General features: G+C 43.2%; 1 protein-coding gene across 8 annotated transcripts in view; it reads left to right on the forward strand.

The window, feature by feature from the left end:
• The window catches only part of ntm (neurotrimin), a 436,848-nt gene that overhangs the window by 410,007 nt on the left and 5,420 nt on the right, over positions 1-21,421 (forward strand). For 4 of the 8 annotated variants that reach the window (XM_090186151.1, XM_090186152.1, XM_090186148.1 and 1 more), the window contains 4 exons: positions 12,449-12,577; positions 16,746-16,866; positions 19,293-19,444; positions 20,238-20,273. In XM_090186151.1, the coding sequence (XP_090042277.1) occupies positions 12,449-12,577; positions 16,746-16,866; positions 19,293-19,444; positions 20,238-20,273 (438 nt within the window). The remainder of the gene's footprint in view (positions 1-12,448; positions 12,578-16,745; positions 16,867-19,292; positions 19,445-20,237; positions 20,274-21,421) is intronic. The other 4 variants (XM_090186155.1, XM_090186154.1, XM_090186149.1 and 1 more) reach the window with 1 other exon arrangement.

The raw sequence follows: 21,421 nt of genomic DNA on the forward strand, positions 1-21,421 counted from the left end.
TTTTTGTTCTCCGAATATGCAGTTAAAGCAATAACCAAATGTCATCCCTGCCACTGTTTTGATAAAAAGCTGGGGGATAGGGCTGGAGAAATGTAACCACCTCCAAATTCATAGACAGAGCTATGGATGAAAGAAATGACCACCAATGACCTCAAAATTATAGTATTAACCATGTTTTGACGATATAACGTGTTTGTAAACAATATTAATGTAAACAAACATTGGATTAAAATAAGCTTTTACTTTGGCTCTGATGGAGTACAACAGTTCAACTAAGCTTATGAGGCAAGTTATATTCTTCATGTATCATTGGACATATATCATTAATTTAGAAGTCCAAAAATGGATGTACTAGTCACAGATTGCCCCTTTACTAAAACATAAAATAGTAATTAAAGTATATCAGGATGAACTGGCCATTAATAAATGCCATTTAGCAGATGTTTTTATCCAAAACGACTTACTGTCATGCATGCATACATTTTCCATACGGGTGGTCCTGGGAATCAGGACTTTGCTTTGCAAGCGCCATGCTCTAGGACTTCACATGGGTTAGTTAAGAATGGTGTTCCACCTTATTAATTAGTGGTAGAGTTGCACATTTTTGGTAACTTTCCCAAAATTCCCCAGTTTTCCCGAAATACTGGTTGGAAAAGACCTGGAATTAAGAGGGAATAAGCAGGATTTTCAGGAATACTCCATCCAGGGTTGCTGGAAAAACAGAAAATGTTGGGAAAGTTACCGGAATTGTGCAACCCTAATAAGTGTACCCACATGTACAGTTGTGGCCAAAAGTTTTGAGAATGACACAAATATTAATTTTTGTCGAAGCCTGCTTCTTCAGTGTCTTTAGATATTTTTGTCAGATGTTACTATGGAATACTGAAGTATAATTACAAGCATTTCATACATGTCAAAGGCATTTATTGACAATTACATGAAGTTGATACAAAGAGTCAATATTTGCGGTGTTGACCCTTCTTTTTCAAGACTTTTGCAATCCGCCCTGGCATGCTGTCAATTAACTTCTGGGCCACATTGATGGCAGCTCATTCTTGCATAGTCAATGCTTGGAGTTTGTCAGAATTTGTGGGTTTTTGTTTGTCCACCTGCCTCTTGACGATTGACCACAAGTTCTCAATGGGATTAAGGTCTGGGGAGTATCCTGGCCATGGACCCAAAATATTGATGTTTTGTTCCCCGAGCCACTTAGTTATGACTTTTGCCTTATGGCAAGGTGCTCCATCATGCTGGAAAAGGCATTGTTCATCACCAAACTGTTCCTGGATGGTTGGGAGAAGTTGCTCTCGGAGGACGTGTTGGTACCATTCTTTATTCATGGCTGTGTTCTTAGGCAAAATTGTGAGTGAGCCCACTCCCTTGGCTGAGAAGCAACCCCACACATGAATGGTCTCAGGATGCTTTACTGTTGGCATGACACAGGACTGATGGTAGCGCTCACCTTGTCTTCTCCGGACAAGCTTTTTTCCGGATGACCCAAACAATCGGAAAGGGGATTCATCAGAACCTGATGTTTTTCCTGGAGAGAAGTCCTTCTTTGCTGCCCTTCTTGACATCAGGCCATCCTCCAAAAGTATTCGCCTCTCTGTGCGTGCAGATGCACTCACACCTGCCTGCAGATGCACTCACTCCTGCTCCTGAGCAAGCTCTGTACTGGTGGTGCCTCGATCCCGCAGCTGAATCAACTTTAGGAGACGTTCCTGGCGCTTGCTGGGCTTTCTTGGGCGCCCTGAAGCCTTCACAACAATTGAACCGCTCTCCTTGAAGTTCTTGATGATCCGATAAATGGTTGAAATGGTGCAATCTTACTGGCAGCAATATCCTTGCCTGTGAAGCCCTTTTTGTGCAAAGCAATGATGACGCACATGTTTCCTTGCAGGTAACCATGATTGACAGAGGAAGAACAAAGATTCCAAGCACCACCCTACTTTTGAAGCTTCCAGTCTGTTATTTGTACTCAATCAGCATGACAGAGCGATCTCCAGCCTTGTCCTCGTCAACACTCACACCTGTGTTAACGAGAGAATCTCTGACATGATGTCAGCTGGTCCTTTTGTGGCAGGGCTGAAATGCAGTGGAAATGTTGTTTGGGGATTTAGTTCATTTACATTGCAAAGAGGGACTTTGCAATTAATTGCAATTCATCTGATCACTCTTCATAACATTCTGGAGTATATGCAAATTGCCATCATATAAACTAAGGCAACAGACTTTGAAAATTAATATTTGTGTCATTCTCAAAACTTTTGGCCACGACTCAACAACCTACAACTCCATACTGTGTACTATATATTGTATTACGCTTTAGTTGGAATTTGTTGGCTTGCTAATTGAAACGCATCGTAACTGTCATGAATCCCTCCGGAACTTTAATTAACCACACCTGGCCCCTATTCCCACTGATTGTATTTGTGTATATGTGCCCTTTGGTTTCCATTGGGCTATTGATTATTGTTACAATGTCCGATGGTGCGTGAGAGTACCTGTGCTGTGTGTTTTGGCCTTTCGTGCCCTTGTGGATTGGGCAGATGATTACGGGTCTCGTCCCGTGAATTAATCATTGTGCACTTGTGTTATTTATTTGAGGTACTCCTCGCTCTTTTGTTTGGGGTTCTGCCCTGTGTTTTTGTTATGTGTTTGTTTGGTCTTCATCCCTGTGCCTTTACACGGAACACCGTAATTTGGGGTATAATTTAAAAAACTATTACGCATTCCTGCGTCTGTATCCTATTAGAACCACATGTTGCTTTAGTATGATAGAGAGTTTGACCCAATATTGGATTCAGGATATTATCTCACTGCAGAATATACAGAATGTCCACCAAAACTTGTTTAATTTGAAACTGCAATAAGCTTGGGAAATAAAATGTATTAAATTGTTTGTTTTTGTTTTTATTCACTTTAAATCGATGGTCATTATTCGAGATGTGCTATGCCCAGAAGGTTAGCACAGCGACTCCTGTGGCGGGCCAGGCGCAGTGCACGCTAACCAAGGTTGCCAGGTGCACGGTGTTTCCTCCGACACATTGGTGCGGCTGGCTTCCGGGTTGGATGGCGCTGTGTTAAGAAGCAGTGCAGCTTGGTTGGGTTGTGTATCGGAGGACGCATGACTTTCAACCTTCGTCTCTCCCGAGCCCGTACGGGAGTTGTAAGCAATGAGACAAGAGAGTTCAGTCTATGACTAGGGTGGCTGGAGTAGCTACTAAACAATTGGGAAGAAAAAGGGGTAAACATTTTAAAAAAGAAAAAAAGAAATGCAAGAACAAGGGATGCTTGTGCAATACAAACATCCTAATAGAGACCCATCTCCAGATGAAACAAGCCATAAAATGTTGTGTCCCTTGGACATCACAAAGACTCCAGGGTTTCTGGCTCTAGGCAAGTGTTTTTGGCACTATTTGAGTTTGTGGTGCTGTATTGTAACAGTTTTAATCCTAATTTGGTGTTAGCCAAAGTATTTTGCTATCCAGGTGGGAGTGTTTACTGTAGTTCAATGGCAATGCCAAAATTTGAGCAATTGAATGATACAGGAGAATTTAGACTATTCCAATATTTCGATATGATCATTTAACCGCTCGCTGTTAGACAGACAATATGCAGACAGTATACACTACTGGATTGTTGCTGCTCCAGCCGAACACAGCCAAGCGGAGAAAGTAAACCCAATGCTCATTCTCATTGCAGTCGCAGCGCAAGGTTCAATCTTTCAGCCCCACAATCACCATCACACACTGTTCCAGTGCACTGCACTATCCTCTTGCCTCGGGACATTCAGTGTGGGCCCAGTTATTACAAGGCTTTTCCAGGGTGACAGAAATAAAGAATTAAATAGGTATCCATCAACAAGGAGGGAGGACTGAGGAGGAGAGGGAGGGAGGGAGGGAGGACAGGGGAGGGAGGGAGGACTGAGGAGGAGAAGGGAGGGAGGACAGGGAAGGGAGGACGGACGAGTGGAGGGAGGACGGTGGATTGATGATATTCTGGCCCTTTCTGGAGCTCTCGTTGTAGTCATGACCTAGCTCAGCAGCCACCCGCCGCTTCGCCACGCTTCATGATAGATAGATGAATCAGGGGCTGCTGCCGGATAAGGAGGGATCCCTGGTATCTCACTCCACCACAGTAACTGACTGGCAATGTTTGTTCACTCGACCAGAGTTCCGTCCCAAATGGCACCCTTTACCTATTTAGTGCACTACTTTGGACCAGGGCCCATAGAGAATAGGGTGCCATTTGGGACGCTGACCAGGAACTAACGGTAGCTGCCCCGGATGCATTAATACAATTTAGATTGTTGGGAATCAACGCAGTAACCAAGAATGAAGTCTGTTTGGAAATTGCTTTGTACTAGAGCTACATGGAAGTGTATTGGTTTTTCAGGAGGTTTATTTGCATGTCTTGGTACTTAGACTGCTGTTGCCTTGATGCTGTAAAAAAGGGTATATTGTCTCTTGTAAGGGTGTTTGACAGCTTGATGATTTAAGACGGTACAATTCAGCAGATATAACAATGAATTCCTCTCCAATGAAGTAGAGACTAAGGGGACATTTCTGACCAGCATCCCATTGACAGCCCGACTAGCACAAATGTATAACTGACCCTGACCTTTACCCTCAGCTTAACCACACCCCTAACCATCAAATGTTATTTGTCACAAGCGCCGAAAATACAACAGTAGACCTTAGAGTGAAATTCTTACTTACATGCGCTTAACCAACAATACAGTTTTAAGAAAATACCTATAAAAAAAAGTAAGAGAGAAGAATAACAAATAATTCAAGAGCAGCAGTAAATAACAATAGTGGGGCTATATACAGGGGGTACCGGTGTCAAGGTAATTGAGGTAATATGTACATGTAGGTAGAATTATTAAAGTGACTATGCATAGATAATAACAGAGTAGTAGAAGAAGGGGGCGGGGGGAAATGCAAATAGTGTGGGTAGCAATTTGATTAGGTGTTCAGGAGTCTTATGGTTTGGGGGTAGAAGCTGTTGAGAAGCCTCTGACCTAGACTTGGCACTCCGGTACCGCTTGCCATGCGGTTGCAGAGAGATCAGTCTATGACTAGGGTGGCTGGAGTCTTTGACGATTTTTAGGACCTTAATCTGACACCGCCTGGTATAGAGGTCTTGGATGGCAGGAAGCTTTGCCCCGGTGATGTACTGGGCCGTACGCACTACCCTCTGTAGTGCCTTGTGGTCGGAGGCCGAGCAGGTGCCATACCAGGCAGTGATGCAACCCTTTAGGATGCTCTCGATGTTGCAGCTGTAGAACTTTTGAGGATCTGAGGACAAATGCCAAATCTTTTCAGTCTCCTGAGTAGGAAAAGGTTTTGTCGTGCCCTCTTCGACTGTCTTGGTGTGCTTGGACCATGTTATTTTGTTGGTGATGTGGACGCCAAGGAACTTGAAGCTGTCAACCTGCTCAACTACAGCCCCATTGATGAGAATGGGGGCGTGCTCGGTCCTCCTTTTCCTGTAGTCCACAATCATCTCCTTTGTCTTGATCATGTTGAGGGAGAGGTTCTTGTCCTTGTACCACACGGTGGTATAATTTTAACCAATTCTAAAATGTTATATTGTTTTGCATGTCAAACATGTACCCTTAAAAAAGAGTCACTTCAACATTGTGCCTTGGTGTCCGTTATTTTGTCATGGACGTTTCTCTGTTTTAATTGTATTCAGCAAATCAAATCTCCCAAATCAAAAATAATTTTACCCAGTGGTGTTTTAAAATATTTTTTACTACCAAATGTGCTTTTGCCAAATTGCCACGCTGCCATGGATTTATTGATATAAAATAATGTCAACATCAATATTCACCCCAGCTAAACCTTTGAAAGCTTAAACCCAATACGTTAATCTCAAAATGCTCATTGTTCATGGCATCTATGATAATGCTTAAATGCAAAGGGACACATGCTCCGGCATTAGTGCCTGATGTGGTTTTCATAGCTCATTATGAGTTCAAATGAATGCAGATTCTGATGGGTTGAATCAAAGTGAGACTGTCAAAATGCATTATCTTCGCTGCTAAGTCTTTTGATAGAAGTAAGGCAGTGTCATGGTATCTAATAGAACCCACAGCTATATGTACGGTTTATCCCTCTCTTGTGTTTGTTTTTCATCAAAGAGGATAATAAATCAAAGCTGGCACATACTGTATGATATATTCTGTTTTGGAGTCAGTGAAAAATCTCCTAATACAGGGAAAAGTGAGTGCTACTGACATGCAACAGTTATACTGTACCCTCCCCCTGAAAGCAAATCCATCCATTTGTCCTTTACCTGTGCCCCCCTCTCTCTCGTAATAATAAGGTAAGTAACCGTACCACAACACTGTCACCTTGGAGAAATTGGATTCAGAGGGTGGCCGCTCAATCTCATACTGTATGAACTGACATTGGCTGCAACCCAACTTGGATTGATACACATCCTTCCCACTTCCTCCTGCCCTTTCTATCTCCCTCGCTCTCCCTTGCCCTCTCCCTCTATCTTATGTTTTTTCTCTCTCTTTCTTTCTTTCTGTCTCCCTGCCCTCTCTCTCTCTTGCTCTATCAGTCTCTCCCCCCTATCCCTCTGTATTGAGTTATCTCTCCTCTCTCTCTTTATCTACAACCAGAATCTGCCTGCGGCATAAGTGTGGTGCTCCTTCGGTTTTCAAAGACACAGTGAGTGTATGGGAGCCTCGGGAGCAGGCCCCTCCTGAGATATGCCAGCCCCCTCCCACCCCCACCTCTCTGCTCTGTGTGGTCTCCTGAGGGTCCTCTATTTCTAAGTCTGCGTAAGTGACTGGGGATACGGTGTGCAGGAGGCTGTTATCTTTGTGGCATCTCGTCTCTCACTTACAGCTTGTCCTCTGCTCCTTCACTATCAAGTGCTTGAGTACTGCAGCATTGAGTATTCAGGATTTTCAAGAAGTGGATTGCATTTGAACAGTGTTTATTTGTTTGAGTTCCCCGAAGGTACAATCTATGTTATATTTGATACAAACACAGTTCATTTCAGTATTTCTGACACACGCTTTCTGTGTTCATAGTTGCACAGTAACGCCTGCAGTCGATAGGAAACTCTGCCTCGGCTGAGCCAACATGTCCCTCACGGCCGTCCTTTCATTTTTCTCCACACAGGAAGCAGAAGTCCTGCTGGTGCCCTCTGCCGTACGTCGCTGTGTTTTCACTGGCTTTACTGACGCAGTGGGTGACAGGCACACAGGCCCGTATCGGTAATGAGTGAGGCCACGGCCGTGCTAGGGCCCCCAGCCGAGGTGGGATTTGCTAGCTACTTTCCCCCAACGACACACATTTTACGGCAGCCATAAAATGAGCTGGGAACTATTGATTTTATATAAACACCTCCATCTTGGCAATCATGGGCCCTACAAACGGCCTGGGTTGTACTGTAAAAAGCCATACTTAACCTAGACACTTTAAAGTGTGTTAGATTTACTCACGCTGGTGTTTTCTCTTCAAATTGCTTTGTTGGTTATGGTAACTCCTTGTTGACCCCTTTTACATATAGAGACTTGAAGCATGTGTTTAGTGTTGCCTGTACAGTGTACAAGAGTTGAACATGAGGTCAGTTGGTCGATTTGTGTCCTCTCCGACCCCTCAGTTAAAGGTCAGCCAGGAGCACCGTCTTGATAACCTGCCATAACTCTGTTGACAGATACCCAGCCTGCTAGAGGGCATATTGTTCATGTACACTCCCCCTGAAAGCATGGTATGGATTCAGATTGCTTTATAAACAGCGTGGTACACATATACAGACATGCAAGTCAGTTTGACATTTCTGAGTTTCTGAACAGGAAGATATAAGGGAAAGCCACAGTCAAGACTTAAACCGCTAATTGCTAGGCAGGCTACATAACATTCCTAAGAACATTTGTTGAGTTTTTGCGTCAATAAAACAATCAACTTTTTTCAAACAACTGCACATATGAGCTCTAGTGCTCCAAATGCGTTTTTTTATGAAACAGATACTTAGCTCCATGATGCAGTCTGAATTTGACTTTGCAGTAGTGGTAAAAGAGTTAACAGAGCGAGAGGCTAATGAGAATGACGAAAGACAGCGAGAGAAAGCGGGATGAGGTAGAGAGACACTAGAGAGTGAGTGGGGCACAAGAGAAACAAGAAAGACTAGAAAAAAAGTGAGAGAAGGACGAGGCTTTCTGGGCACCTGTGCGTTGTGGGGTCTGTCTGACACCTGTGCGTTCCGAGGGTTCTCCTGACACCCTCGTCAGGTGATCCGAGATCATCCATGACTGCTTTTGTTAATGGCTCCTACCAGGTGGGAGTCACATGTCTGTTCAAACTCAGCAAAGTGAATACATGTGCATGCCATTACTGTCACCCACAATACCTGGGGAGATTTTTCCTAGTGTTATTTTTTTTTTAAAGATCTTTTTTGACATCAAGTACGTCCTTTGTACTTGACGTTAAGTTCTGTGCATGAAGGAATAAGCCTTCTCCCTCAAGCTTAACTGAAACATTGTATGATTTGCTTTATTGATGTGACAGTGAGGTGAACAGAAACGTGAATACTGAGAGCAGAGCAGTGATGGCTAAAGTGGAACTACAAAGGCAGCTACGCTAATCAATTAGTCATGTTTTCCACTACAAAATGTCAGTTTACAGAATGGTGATGAGTCTGGAGGCAGTTTTAAGTTTTGAGTCAATGTGTTTAAGGAAAGGATAGAGTGAGGAATACAACAGAAATATTCAGACTCCTTGACTTTTCCACATTTTGTTACGTTACAGCCTTGTGCTAAAATGTATTCAATTGTTTTTTTCTCTCTCATTAATCTAAACACAATATCCCATAATGACAAACCAAAAAAAGGTTTTTAGATTATTTTTTCAAACATTTTATTAAAAAAAAAAAGAAACTGAACTATCACTATCAACTATCACTATCAAGTATTCAGACCCTTTACTCAGCAAGTACAGCCTATAGTCTTCTTGGGTATGATGCTACAAGCTTAGCATAACTGTATTTGTGGATTGTCTCCCATTCTTCTCTGCATATCCTCTCAAGCTTTGCCAGGTTGGATGGGGAGCATTGCTGCAGAGCTATTTTCAGGTCTCTCTAGAGATGTTCGATCGGGCTCTGACTGGGCCACTCAAGGACATTCAGAGTCTTGTCCGGAAGCACTCCTGCATTGTCTTGGCTATGTGCTTAGGGTCGTTGTCTTGTTGGAAGGTAAACCTTTGCCCTAGTCTGACATCCTAAACGCTCTGGAGCACGTTTTCATCAAGGATCTCTCTGTACATTGCTTCGTTCATCTTTCCCTCGATCCTGACTAGTCTCTCAGTCCCTGCCGCTGAAAAACATCCCCACAGCATGGTGCTGCTGCCACCACCATGTAGGGATGGTGCCAGGTTTCCTCCAGACGTGACACTTGGCCTTCAGGCCAAAGAGTCTTGTTTCTCATGGTCAAACCAAGCAAGCTGTCATGTGGCTTTTACTGAGGAGTGGCTTCTGTCTGGCCACTCTACCATAAAGGCCTGATTGGTGAAGTGCTGCAGCGATGGTTGTCCTTCTGGAAGGTTCTCCCATCTCCACAGAGGAATTCTAGAGCTCTGTCAGAGTGACCATCGGGATCTTGGTCACATCCCTGACCAAGACCCTTCTCCCCCGATTGCTCAGTTTGGTCGGCTAGGAAGAGTCAAATCTTGGTGGTTCAAAACCTTTTCCATTTAAGAATGATGGTGGCCACTGTGTTCTTGGGGACCTTCAATGCTATAGAAACATTTTGGGACCCTTCCCCAGAACCTGTGCCTCTACACAATTGTGCTTCGGAGCTCTACCGAAGATTCCATTGACCTCATGGCTTGGTTTTTGCTCAGACATGCACTGTCAATGTTATATAGACATGCGTGTTCCTTTCCAAATCATGTCCAATCAATTGGACTCCAATTGTTGTAGAACGATCTCAAGGATGATCTGTAAGGGATGACGCTGGGGAGGAGAAGCAGGTACGGGAAGTTGAAAATTTAATGAGGAACAGACAGGTAACGTGACAGGAAAAGAGTCAGCACACGGGTAAACAAGGACAATCAATGCAGAAGCAGGGAACAGAGCGGGAAACCAGACAGATATAGGGAAGGTAATGACAGAGGTAATTGAGTCCAGGTGAGTCCAATAATCGCTGATGCGCGTGACGGGGGAAGGCAGGTGTGCGTAATGATGATGGCAGGTGTGCGTAATGATGATGGCAGGAGTGCGCAATGCCGGGGAGCCTGGCGCCCTTGAGCGCCAGGGGGGAAGAGTGGGAGCAGGCGTGACATGATCAATGGAAACAGGATGCAGCTGAGCTCAATTTCAAGTCTCATACCAAAGGGTCTGAATACTTACAGTATGTAAATAAGGTATTACATTTTTTTTGATACATTTGCAAAACAACTGTTATTATGGGCTATTGCGTGTAGATGTTTTATTTAATCAATTTTAGAATAAGGCTGTAACGTAACAATGTGGAAAAAGTCAAGGGGTCTGAATACTTTACCTATACATTTTCAGTGTTCCACAAGACAGACCATATCAGTTGAAGACATTAGTTATCCCCTCACCCTTCAATTCCCTGAAACAAATGACAGATAAACATGGAAAAGTATTTTAATTGTTTCTAACATATGATGTACATATGTCAGCTTATTAAATGATTATTAAATGATTGATCTATATATTTTTTTTAATATTTGCTGTACACTGCTGATTTGTGCATGTTCTGGGTTCATCTCCAATTGATTCAGACTTCAACATTTCTTTCGGTCAGAATCCTGAAACAAAAAGGGTTAATTGATAGCTGGCTAGTAAATCAGTTCATGAATCATTGTTGCTTGGAGTCGTGGGAGCTTGCAGTTGAGCTTGACTTAGAATAACATCACTTCTTTCTGATGTAGCCAATAGCTAGGTTTCCATCCAATTGGCGACAGATTTTCATGCAAATATCCAAAATCCGCATGAAGTAAATATGCCAAAGTTCCCACCAGTGGTGTTTCCATTAAACAAACTCGTTACAGATAGAAATCAGTGTGATGACGTAGTGCACACAAAATGTACTTTTTTTCTTAAGTTTTTATCTACCGAATAAAAATAAAAAGTTCAATGTGTTTCCATTGCATTTTCAACTAAAACTGTTGCGTTAAATGTGCCTTCTCTGGTCTTGGCCCTTATTCTGGTGACATGATGATTGATGCTTGGCTGCCATTTGACAAATAAAAATATTCTTGATCTTATCCATAATAATTTCATCATGTAGACTTGCCTACCCACACAACCTATCCGCACTGTATATGCGAGCTGTTGCCTAGAGTGCCACCTCAATATTTATTGGATAGGAGCATCAAGATCACCATGCACTTTCACCACCCTGTGAAGTTCATTATAACTTATTTAGTCTGTAGCCTAATAAACTGCATGATTTCCCAAGTTGTAGTTGGAGGACCACACACCATGTCATCGTGTGACTCCCAAGTTTACTTCAATTTGATGGTTGTTATACTGTATCAATATTTGCGCATAAATGTGTTTCCACCGCTATTTCTCGCATAATACATTTTACCGACACAAAAAGATCTCACCATGTCGAATGAACAAATGATCATCAGCATTTATAAAATTGTACCAAAACGTTGTTTTCTTTTATATGGTATGACTTTACTCTCATAAAACCTGTGGATGGAAATGTGGTTAATTAGTCAATTATATGTCTGAATGTAGTTACAGATGTAGGATCTTAATTTGATTACCCTGTTGTTGCAGGAAATGCAAACGTTAAGGTTTAAAACTGGCTACAGATAAGCCCTGCCTTATCTCCGCTCACTGGTCACCATAGCAGCACCCACTCGAAGCATGCGCTCCAGCAGGTATATCTCACTGGTCACCCCCAAAGCCAATTCCTCCTTTGGTCGTCTTTCCTTCCAGTTCTCTGCGGCCAATGACTGGAACAAATTGCAAAAATCTCTGAAGCTCCCTCACCGGCTTTAATCACTGGCTTTCAGAGCAGATCACAGATCACTGCACCTGTACATAGCCCATTTGTAAATAGCCAATCCAACTACCTCATCCCCATACTGTATTTATTTATTTATCTTGCTCCTTTGCACCCCAGTATCTCTACTAGCACATTCATCATCTGCACATCTACCATTCCAGTGTTTAATTGCTATATTGTAATTACTTCGCCACCATGGCCTATTTATTGCCTTACCTCCCTTATTCTACCTCGTTTGCACACACTGTATATAGACTTTTTTCTACTGCATTATTGACTGTATGTTTGTTTATTCCATGTGTAACTCTGTGTTGTTGTATGTGTCGCACTTCTTTGCTTTAACTTGGCCAGGTCGCAGTTGTAAATGATAACTTGTTCTCAACTAGCCTACCTGGTTATATAAAGGTGAAATAAAAAATAAAACCTCCACAGGTGACCTGGCATCGGACGACGAGTACCTGGACATCCCCAGTATCTCCAGACAGAGAGCGGGGACCTACGAGTGCACCGCCGTCAACGACATCGCCACAGATGTCCAGACCGTGGAGATCACAGTCAACTGTGAGTTCAATGTCAACCCAGTCCTGGCATGTATTATACTGGGAACGAAACGGAAGCAAATGGGCCAAATTGGGGAGGGACTAACACTGAACTTGTCCAATAAGAGAGACTGGTTTTTGTTGCGAAACGTTTTCCATTTGCTACAATGTGCAATAGGCATTCCATTCCCTTGCAGACAGTTTCTCTGAGTCATTGGTCTCATGACCAATAATTTAATATAGATGAATGGATGAAGCTCAGTTTGGGTTAATCTTAACTTTGTTCCAGTTCTCCAGAAAAACTTGTAGGGTTCCATTTACGTGAAATCAGTTTTGATTTGGGTTTAGCTTTATTGTTTTTACACTTCACCAGAAAAACAGTTTGTGAAAGAAAAAATATATATAAGAATTTGTGCTTGCTATACATCATGCCTTATTGGCTGTCTATGGGTAAAGATATTTGATGCATGATGCATGTTGCCATACATTTTTCAAAGACAGGAATCGTTGATCTTATTATACTCCCCTTGTAATCTGTCTGCGCATTATGCCCTGAATATATTCTACCATGCCCAGAAACCTGCTCCTCTTATTCTCTGTCCCCAACGCTCTAGGCGACCAGTTTTGATAGCCTTTAGCCGCACTCTCATACTACTCCTTCTCTGTTCCGCGGGTGATGTGGAGGAAAACCCAGGCCCTGCATGTCCCCAGGCACCCTCATTTGTTGACTTCTGTGATCGAAAAAGCCTTGGTTTCATGCATGTCAACATCAGAAGCCTCCTCCCTAAGTTTGTTTTACTCACTGCTTTAGCACACTCTGCTAACCCTGATGTCCTTGCTGTGTCTGAATCCTGACTCAGGAAGGCCACCAAAAATTCAGAGATTTCCATACCCAACTATAACATCTTCCGTCAAGATAGAACTGCCAAAGGGGGAGGAGTTGCAGTCTACTGCAGAGATAGCCTGCAAAGTAATGTCATACTTTCCAGGTCCATACCCAAACATTTCGAACTACTAATTTTGAAAATTACTCTCTCCAGAAATAAGTCTCTCACTGTTTCCGCCTGCTACCGACCTCCCTTAGCTCCCAGCTGTGCCCTGGACACCATTTGTGAATTGATCGCCCCCCATCTAGCTTCAGAGTTTGTTCTGTTAGGTGACCTAAACTGGGATATGCTTAACACCCCGGCAGTCCTACAATCTAAGCTAGATGCCCTCAATCTCACACAAATCATCAAGGAACCCACCAGGTACAACCCTAACTCTGTAAACAAGGGCACCCTCATAGACGTCATCCTGACCAACTGGCCCTCCAAATACACCTCCGCTGTCTTCAACCAGGATCTCAGCGATCACTGCCTCATTGCCTGTATCCGCTACGGAGCCGCAGTCAAACGACCACCCCTCATCACTGTCAAACGCTCCCTAAAACACTTCAGGCCTGAGCAGGCCTTTCTAATCGACCTGGCCCGGGTATCCTGGAAGGACATTGACCTCATTCCGTCAGTTGAGGATGCCTGGTCATTCTTTAAAAGTAACTTCCTCACCATTTTAGATAAGCATGCTCCGTTCAAAAAATGCAGAACTAAGAACAGATACAGCCCTTGGTTCACCCCTGACCTGACTGCCCTCGACCAGCACAAAAACATCCTGTGGCGGACTGCAATAGCATCGAATAGTCCCCGTGATATGCAACTGTTCAGGGAAGTCCGGAACCAATACACGCAGTCAGTCAGGAAAGCTAAGGCCAGCTTCTTCAGGCAGAAGTTTGCATCCTGTAGCTCCAACTCCAAAAAGTTCTGGGACACTGTGAAGTCAATGGAGAACAAGAGCACCTCCTCCCAGCTGCCCACTGCACTGAGGCTAGGTAACACGGTCACCACCGATAAATCCATGATTATCGAAAACTTCAATAAGCATTTCTCAACGGCTGGCCATGCCTTCCGCCTGGCTACTTCAACCTCGGCCAACAGCCCCGCCCCCCCCCGCTGCTCCTCGCCCAAGCCTCTCCAGGTTCTCCTTTACCCAAATCCAGATAGCAGATGTTCTGAAAGAGCTGCAAAACCTGGACCCGTACAAATCAGCTGGGCTTGACAATCTGGACCCTCTATTTCTGAAACTATCCGCCACCATTGTCGCAACCCCTATTACCAGCCTGTTCAACCTCTCTTTCATATCGTCTGAGATCCCCAAGGATTGGAAAGCTGCCGCAGTCATCCCCCTCTTCAAAGGGGGAGACACCCTGGACCCAAACTGTTACAGACCTATATCCATCCTGCCCTGCCTATCTAAGGTCTTCGAAAGCCAAGTCAACAAACAGGTCACTGACCATCTCGAATCCCACTGTACCTTCTCCGCTGTGCAATCTGGTTTCCGAGCCGGTCACGGGTGCACCTCAGCCACACTCAAGGTACTAAACGATATCATAACCGCCATCGATAAAAGACAGTACTGTGCAGCCGTCTTCATCGACCTTGCCAAGGCTTTCGACTCTGTCAATCACCATATTCTTATCGGCAGACTCAGTAGCCTCGGTTTTTCGGATGACTGCCTTGCCTGGTTCACCAATTACTTTGCAGACAGAGTTCAGTGTGTCAAATCGGAGGGCATGCTGTCCGGTCCTCTGGCAGTCTCTATGGGGGTGCCACAGGGTTCAATTCTCGGGCCGACTCTTTTCTCTGTATACATCAATGATGTTGCTCTTGCTGCGGGCGATTCCCTGATCCACCTCTACGCAGACGACACCATTCTATATACTTTCGGCCCATCATTGGACACTGTGCTATCTAACCTCCAAACAAGCTTCAATGCCATACAACACTCCTTCCGTGGCCTCCGACTGCTCTTAAACGCTAGTAAAACCAAATGCATGCTTTTCAACCGATCGCTGCCTGCACCCGCATGCCCGCCTAGCATCACCACCCTGGATGGTTCCGACCTAGAATATGTGGACATCTATAAGTACCTAGGTGTCTGGCTAGACTGCAAACTCTCCTTCCAGACTCATATCAAACATCTCCAATCGAAAATCAAATCAAGAGTTGGCTTTCTATTCCGCAACAAAGCCTCCTTCACTCACGCCGCCAAGCTTACCCTAGTAAAACTGACTATCCTACCGATCCTCGACTTCGGCGATGTCATCTACAAAATGGCTTCCAACACTCTACTCAGCAAACTGGATGCAGTCTATCACAGTGCCATCCATTTTGTCACTAAAGCACCTTATACCACCCACCACTGCGACTTGTATGCTCTAGTCGGCTGGCCCTCGCTACATATTCGTCGCCAGACCCACTGGCTCCAGGTCATCTACAAGTCCATGCTAGGTAAAGCTCCGCCTTATCTCAGCTCACTGGTCACGATGGCAACACCCATCCGTAGCACGCGCTCCAGCAGGTGTATCTCACTGATCATCCCTAAAGCCAACACCTCATTTGGCCGCCTTTCGTTCCAGTACTCTGCTGACATGTGACTGGAACGAATTGCAAAAATCGCTGAAGTTGGAGACTTTTATCTCCCTCACCAACTTCAAACATCAGCTATCTGAGCAGCTAACCGATCGCTGCAGCTGTACATAGTCTATTGGTAAATAGCCCACCCATTTTCACCTACCTCATCCCCATACTGTTTTTATTTATTTACTTTTCTGCTCTTTTGCACACCAATATCTCTACCTGTACATGACCATCTGATCATTTATCACTCCAGTGTTAATCTGCAAAATTGTAATTATTCGCCTACCTCCTCATGCCTTTTGCACACATTGTATATAGACTCCCCCTTTGTTTTCTACTGTGTTATTGACTTGTTAATTGTTTACTCCATGTGTAACTCTGTGTTGTCTGCTCATACTGCTATGCTTTATCTTGGCCAGGTCGCAGTTGCAAATGAGAACTTGTTCTCAACTAGCCTACCTGGTTAAATGAAGGTGAAATAAAAAAAATTAAAAAAAATTAAAATTACAACATTAACTGTGCTCTGAAGTACCAGTTAAATTAAACCCCTCTGCATTTACAAATTGGTTCTCCAAAGAAGAATGGCTTTCAACTTGATTACAGCTGTTCAGATAGAGGAACATCCTTTCTGGATGGACCAAATCCTCGCTCTGCTATTTACACATGACCCCTGCGTGATACTTTGACCCCCGTCTCTGGAACACTGATCCCATGAGTGCCCTCGTGTGCCCGTAGATGCCCCCAGTGTGTCAGAGGGCAGAGACGTTGGCGTGACCCTTGGCCAGAGAGGGGTGCTGGAGTGCGAGGCGGATGCAGTACCCGAGGCAGACTTCGAGTGGTACCGAGACGACAGAAGGTAACCCGTTGTGCATGTTTGCAAACATGTTGAATTGCTGCTTTTTCCAGGCTTTTTGATTTTCCTGGAAGTAGATTTTCAAGGAAGGTCATTAGATCATCAGCATTTTCAAAGGTGAGAGAGTACACTTGTAGAATGTCCCCATGGTTAGAGACCCAAAGCCTAACGGCCGTATCATTTTGTATTACACATATTACCATTGTACATGGTCAAGACACTGTAATTTCCCCTGCCATTGAACCTGCTTGGAAATTGCAATAAATTATAACATATAGTTAAGATAACAATGACATAAAATGTAGGCGTCGTGGTGGTCATCTCAGACTTCCCCAAACTTCTAGCTGCAGTAAGTTTCCATACAAGGAGGTTGTGAGTAACACAAGAGTTGTGTGCATTGTTGTACTCCCATGGCTGAGGCAGCTCTACACTGAGTGTACAAAACATTAGGAACACCTTCCTAACATTGAGTCAACAAGGCTAGATGTTGTTTGGGTAATGGACCATTCTTGATACACTTGGGAAACTGTTGAGCGTGAAAAACCCAGCAGCATTACATTTCTTGACACTCCCGGCACCTACTATCATACACCGTTCAAAGGCACTGTCTTGCCCATTCAATGGCTTACTGCCACACATACACAATCCATGTCTCACTTGTTTCAAGGCTTAAAAATCCTTCATGAACCTGTCTCTTTCCCTTCATCTACGCTGATTGAAGTAGATTTAACAAGTGACATCTATAAGCGATTATAGCTTTCACCTGGTAGGTCTATTTCATGGAAAGAGCTGGTGTTCCTATTTTTTTGTACACTCAGTGTATACTGTGCCTTAAGTATTCAGACTGCTTATTTTTTTCCACATTTTGTTACGTTACAGCCTTATTCTAAAATGGATGAAATGAAATAAAATCATCAGCAAACTATGCACAATACCCAATAATGACAAAGCGAAAACAGATTTGTTTTAAAGTATTCAGACCCTTTGATATGAGACTCGAAATTGAGACTTTCCATTGATCATCCTTGAGATGTTTATACAACTTGATTGGAGTCCACCTGTGGTAAATTCAATTGATTGGACATGATTTGGAAAGGCACACACCTGTCTATATAACGTCCCACAGTTGACAGTGCATATCAGAGAAAAAAACCAAGCCATGAGGTCGAAGCAATTGTCAGAAGAGCTCCGAGACAGGATTGTGTCGAGATACAGATCTGGGGAAGGGTACCAAAAAATTTCTGCAAAATCGAATGTTCCCAAGAACACAGTGGCCTCCATCATTTTTAAATGGAAGAAGTTTTGAACCACCAAGGCTCTTCCAAGAGCTGGCCACCCGACCAAACTGCGCAATCGGGGGAGAAGGGCCTTGGTCAGGGATGTGACCAAGAACCCGATGGTTACTCTGACAGACCTCTAGAGTTCCTCTGTGGAGATGGGAGAACCTTCCAGAAGGACAACCATCTCTGCAGCACTCCACTAATCAGGCCTTTATGGTAGAGTGGCCAGACGGAAGCCACTCAGTAAAAAGCACACGGCAGCCCGCTTGGAGTTTGCCAAAAGGCACCTCAAGACTCTCAGACCATGAGAAACCAGATTCTCTGGTCTGATGAAACCAAGGTTGAATTCTTTGACCTGAATGCCAAGCGTCACGTCTGGAGGAAACCTGACCCCATCCTTACGGTGAAGCATGGTGGTGGCAGCATCATGATGTGGGGATGTTTATCAGCAGCAGGGACTGGGAGACTAGTCAGGATCGAGGCAAAGACGAACAGAGCAAAGTACAGAGAGATCCTTGAAGAAAACCTGCGCTAGAGCGCTCAGGACCTCAGACTGGGGAGAAGGTTCACCTACCAACAGGACAACAACCCTAAGCTCACAGCCAAGACAATGCAGGAGTGGCTTTGGGACAAGTCTCTGAATGTCCTTGAGTGGCCCAGCCAGAGCCCAGACTTGAACCGGATCGAACATCTCCGGAGAGACCTGAAAATAGGTGTGCAGCAACGCTCCCCATCCAACCTGACAGAGCTTGAGAGGATTTGTAGAGAGGAATGGGAGAAACTCCCCAAATACAGCTTGTAGCGGCATATCCAAGAAGACTTGAGGCTGCTATCGATGCCAACGGTGCTTCAACAAAGTACTGAGTAAAAGGTCTGAATATTTATGTAAATTTTACATTTGATAAATTAGCAAAAATTCCAATAACCTGTTTTCGCTTTGTCATTATTGGGTACTGTGTCAAGATCAAGCACATTTAAAAAAATATATATTTTAGAATAAGTTTTAGAATTTTAGAATAAGAGTAACCTAACAAAATGTGGTTAAAGTCAAGGGGTCTGAATACTTTCCAAAGACACTATGTATTTTACATTCTTAAATAAATTCCTTTATTCATTCATTGACTACAGAGGTGTGCATCTCTCTTCAAGGATCTTCAATGGTTTTGACGGCATGGAGATCGAAGATGCCGGGCAGCTCTCCAAGTTGACCTTCTTCAATGTCTCTGAGGCCGACTACGGCAACTACACTTGCATCGCCATTAACAAACTGGGCAGCTCCAACACAAGCTTTGTCCTGTATGGTGAGTACATTAATTACCATTAACAAACTGGGCAGCTCCAACACAAGCTTTGTCCTGTATGGTGAGTACATTAATTACCATTAACAAACTGGGCAGCTCCAACACAAGCTTTGTCCTGTATGGTGAGTACATTAATTACCATTAACAAACTGGGCAGCTCCAACACAAGCTTTGTCCTGTATGGTGAGTACATTAATTACCATGTGTTCCAGGTGCAACAAAATGAACATGTTGTATGTTGGTAACACTTTATAATAACTTTCATGAAAAGGCCACGATACATGTCTCTAAATGCTTCATAAAGTATTTGACCTGTTGTAAAGGTATACTATGAATGTATACAAATAATGAAATACTTATTTATTAATAGTTTAGAAATAATGTATTAATGCCTGTTATCATAAAGTGTACTGAAAATGTTGTGTTATTTCGACATGATTCTCATTTCACTTTGAATGGACTTTTATTCCTCTTTATGTGATTTATTTGATATAAATAACTGAGGACATTTCCATGCTTAACATCAGTCTGAAGCTGATTTAATGTAAGAATAACTGCATACACTCAATTTAGTAATCTGTGCCTTAATCTAATGCAACATCATAATGATTTAGGTTAACAGCAACATCTTCCACCTCACTGTATGCCTTTTAACACTGCACCCACGAAGCTAAAAAGTCATTCACCAGCTTTACTTTCACGTTGTTCATATTAAGGCAGCAATGTCTATGATTGTGTGCTTTTGTTCGTTTTTATATATTTTGCTCTGTTCTGTTCCGTTTTTCTGGTGTAGAGGTTATTGAACCCACTAGCTCAACACTATTGCAAGGTTAGTACCGGTATTCGGCATGAGCATGTGTTTCGACCCACTCTCTGATGCGCTAACAGCATTCTAACAATGCATGAAAAGCATTGCCATTTTCACATCGACAACAAACTGATTATACGCCAATATCACTGGAGTATCATACAATGCTAATACTGAGGTGACAGGAGGACTATGTTTCTGCCACTGAAAGGGGTTATATAGTGTTTAAGCTCAGCCTGACGAAATGAGATTGTCAGAGAGTTACTGGGCTGTTCTGACTTCTTATGATAACGTTATTAGCTTTCAATTCCATTTATTAATATTGATAAGAAGTTAAAAGGTATATCTGACAGGTGACATTTCCTGGGAGAATTCTCCCAGGCTGATAAGGAGAAAGTATGTCACTGGAATCGTTGTGGAAATGGTAAATGAAGAGCTCTGAGCTTTTAAACGTTTTTCTAACCGTGTTTTGTTCTTCTTTTTTCAACCGCCTAACCGGCTCGCCATGTGGCATGGCTTTATTTTGATTTTGCATGTGCTTCATCTGCTGTGTAAGTATCTATCTGTCCTACAACTATCATTTGTGATGGATCATGTGTGTGTTTTAACGGTTGTAACAATTTGTTATGCAATTTGTCCATCTAGTTGTTGATTTGTGTCTATATAGAAATCTCTAATGTCTAATTCTTCCTTCCCTCTAGTTTGTCATTAATGAATACTTGTAATAAAGGTTACTACTATAGTGTAGCACTATGACTGACCTCTTAGCAATGTGTTAGCAATGAATATTGACATTTGATGTGTTCTTAGCGTCATCATTTTTTGTATTAATTAGACATGATTGGAATGTAAGTGAAACAGGATCCATTAACTGTGGGGCTCCTCTTCAGAGATGTATTAATTGCTTTGATTTGGATTGTGGGGGGAAAGCAGAACTATTATTGTAATTATCCACATGCAGGTTTAGGAATAATCTACAGTGGCAGCATAATTGGATAGATGTCCCAAAAGAAAGCCTGGTGAACTCCAAGAAAATCCAAGGGAAATTAGAAGTCGTTGTATTAACGGTACTCGGCTTCAAAGTAAAAAAATGTAATAATATCGTCCCTCTCTCTCACTCGATAATGCCCCATGTGGTCCAATATTTATTTACAGTAGGGTGAGGAATT

This window comes from Oncorhynchus mykiss, chromosome 10 (genome assembly GCF_057628025.1).
Source record: "Oncorhynchus mykiss isolate SJ-2025 chromosome 10, ASM5762802v1, whole genome shotgun sequence".
Lineage (NCBI taxonomy): Eukaryota > Metazoa > Chordata > Actinopteri > Salmoniformes > Salmonidae > Oncorhynchus > Oncorhynchus mykiss.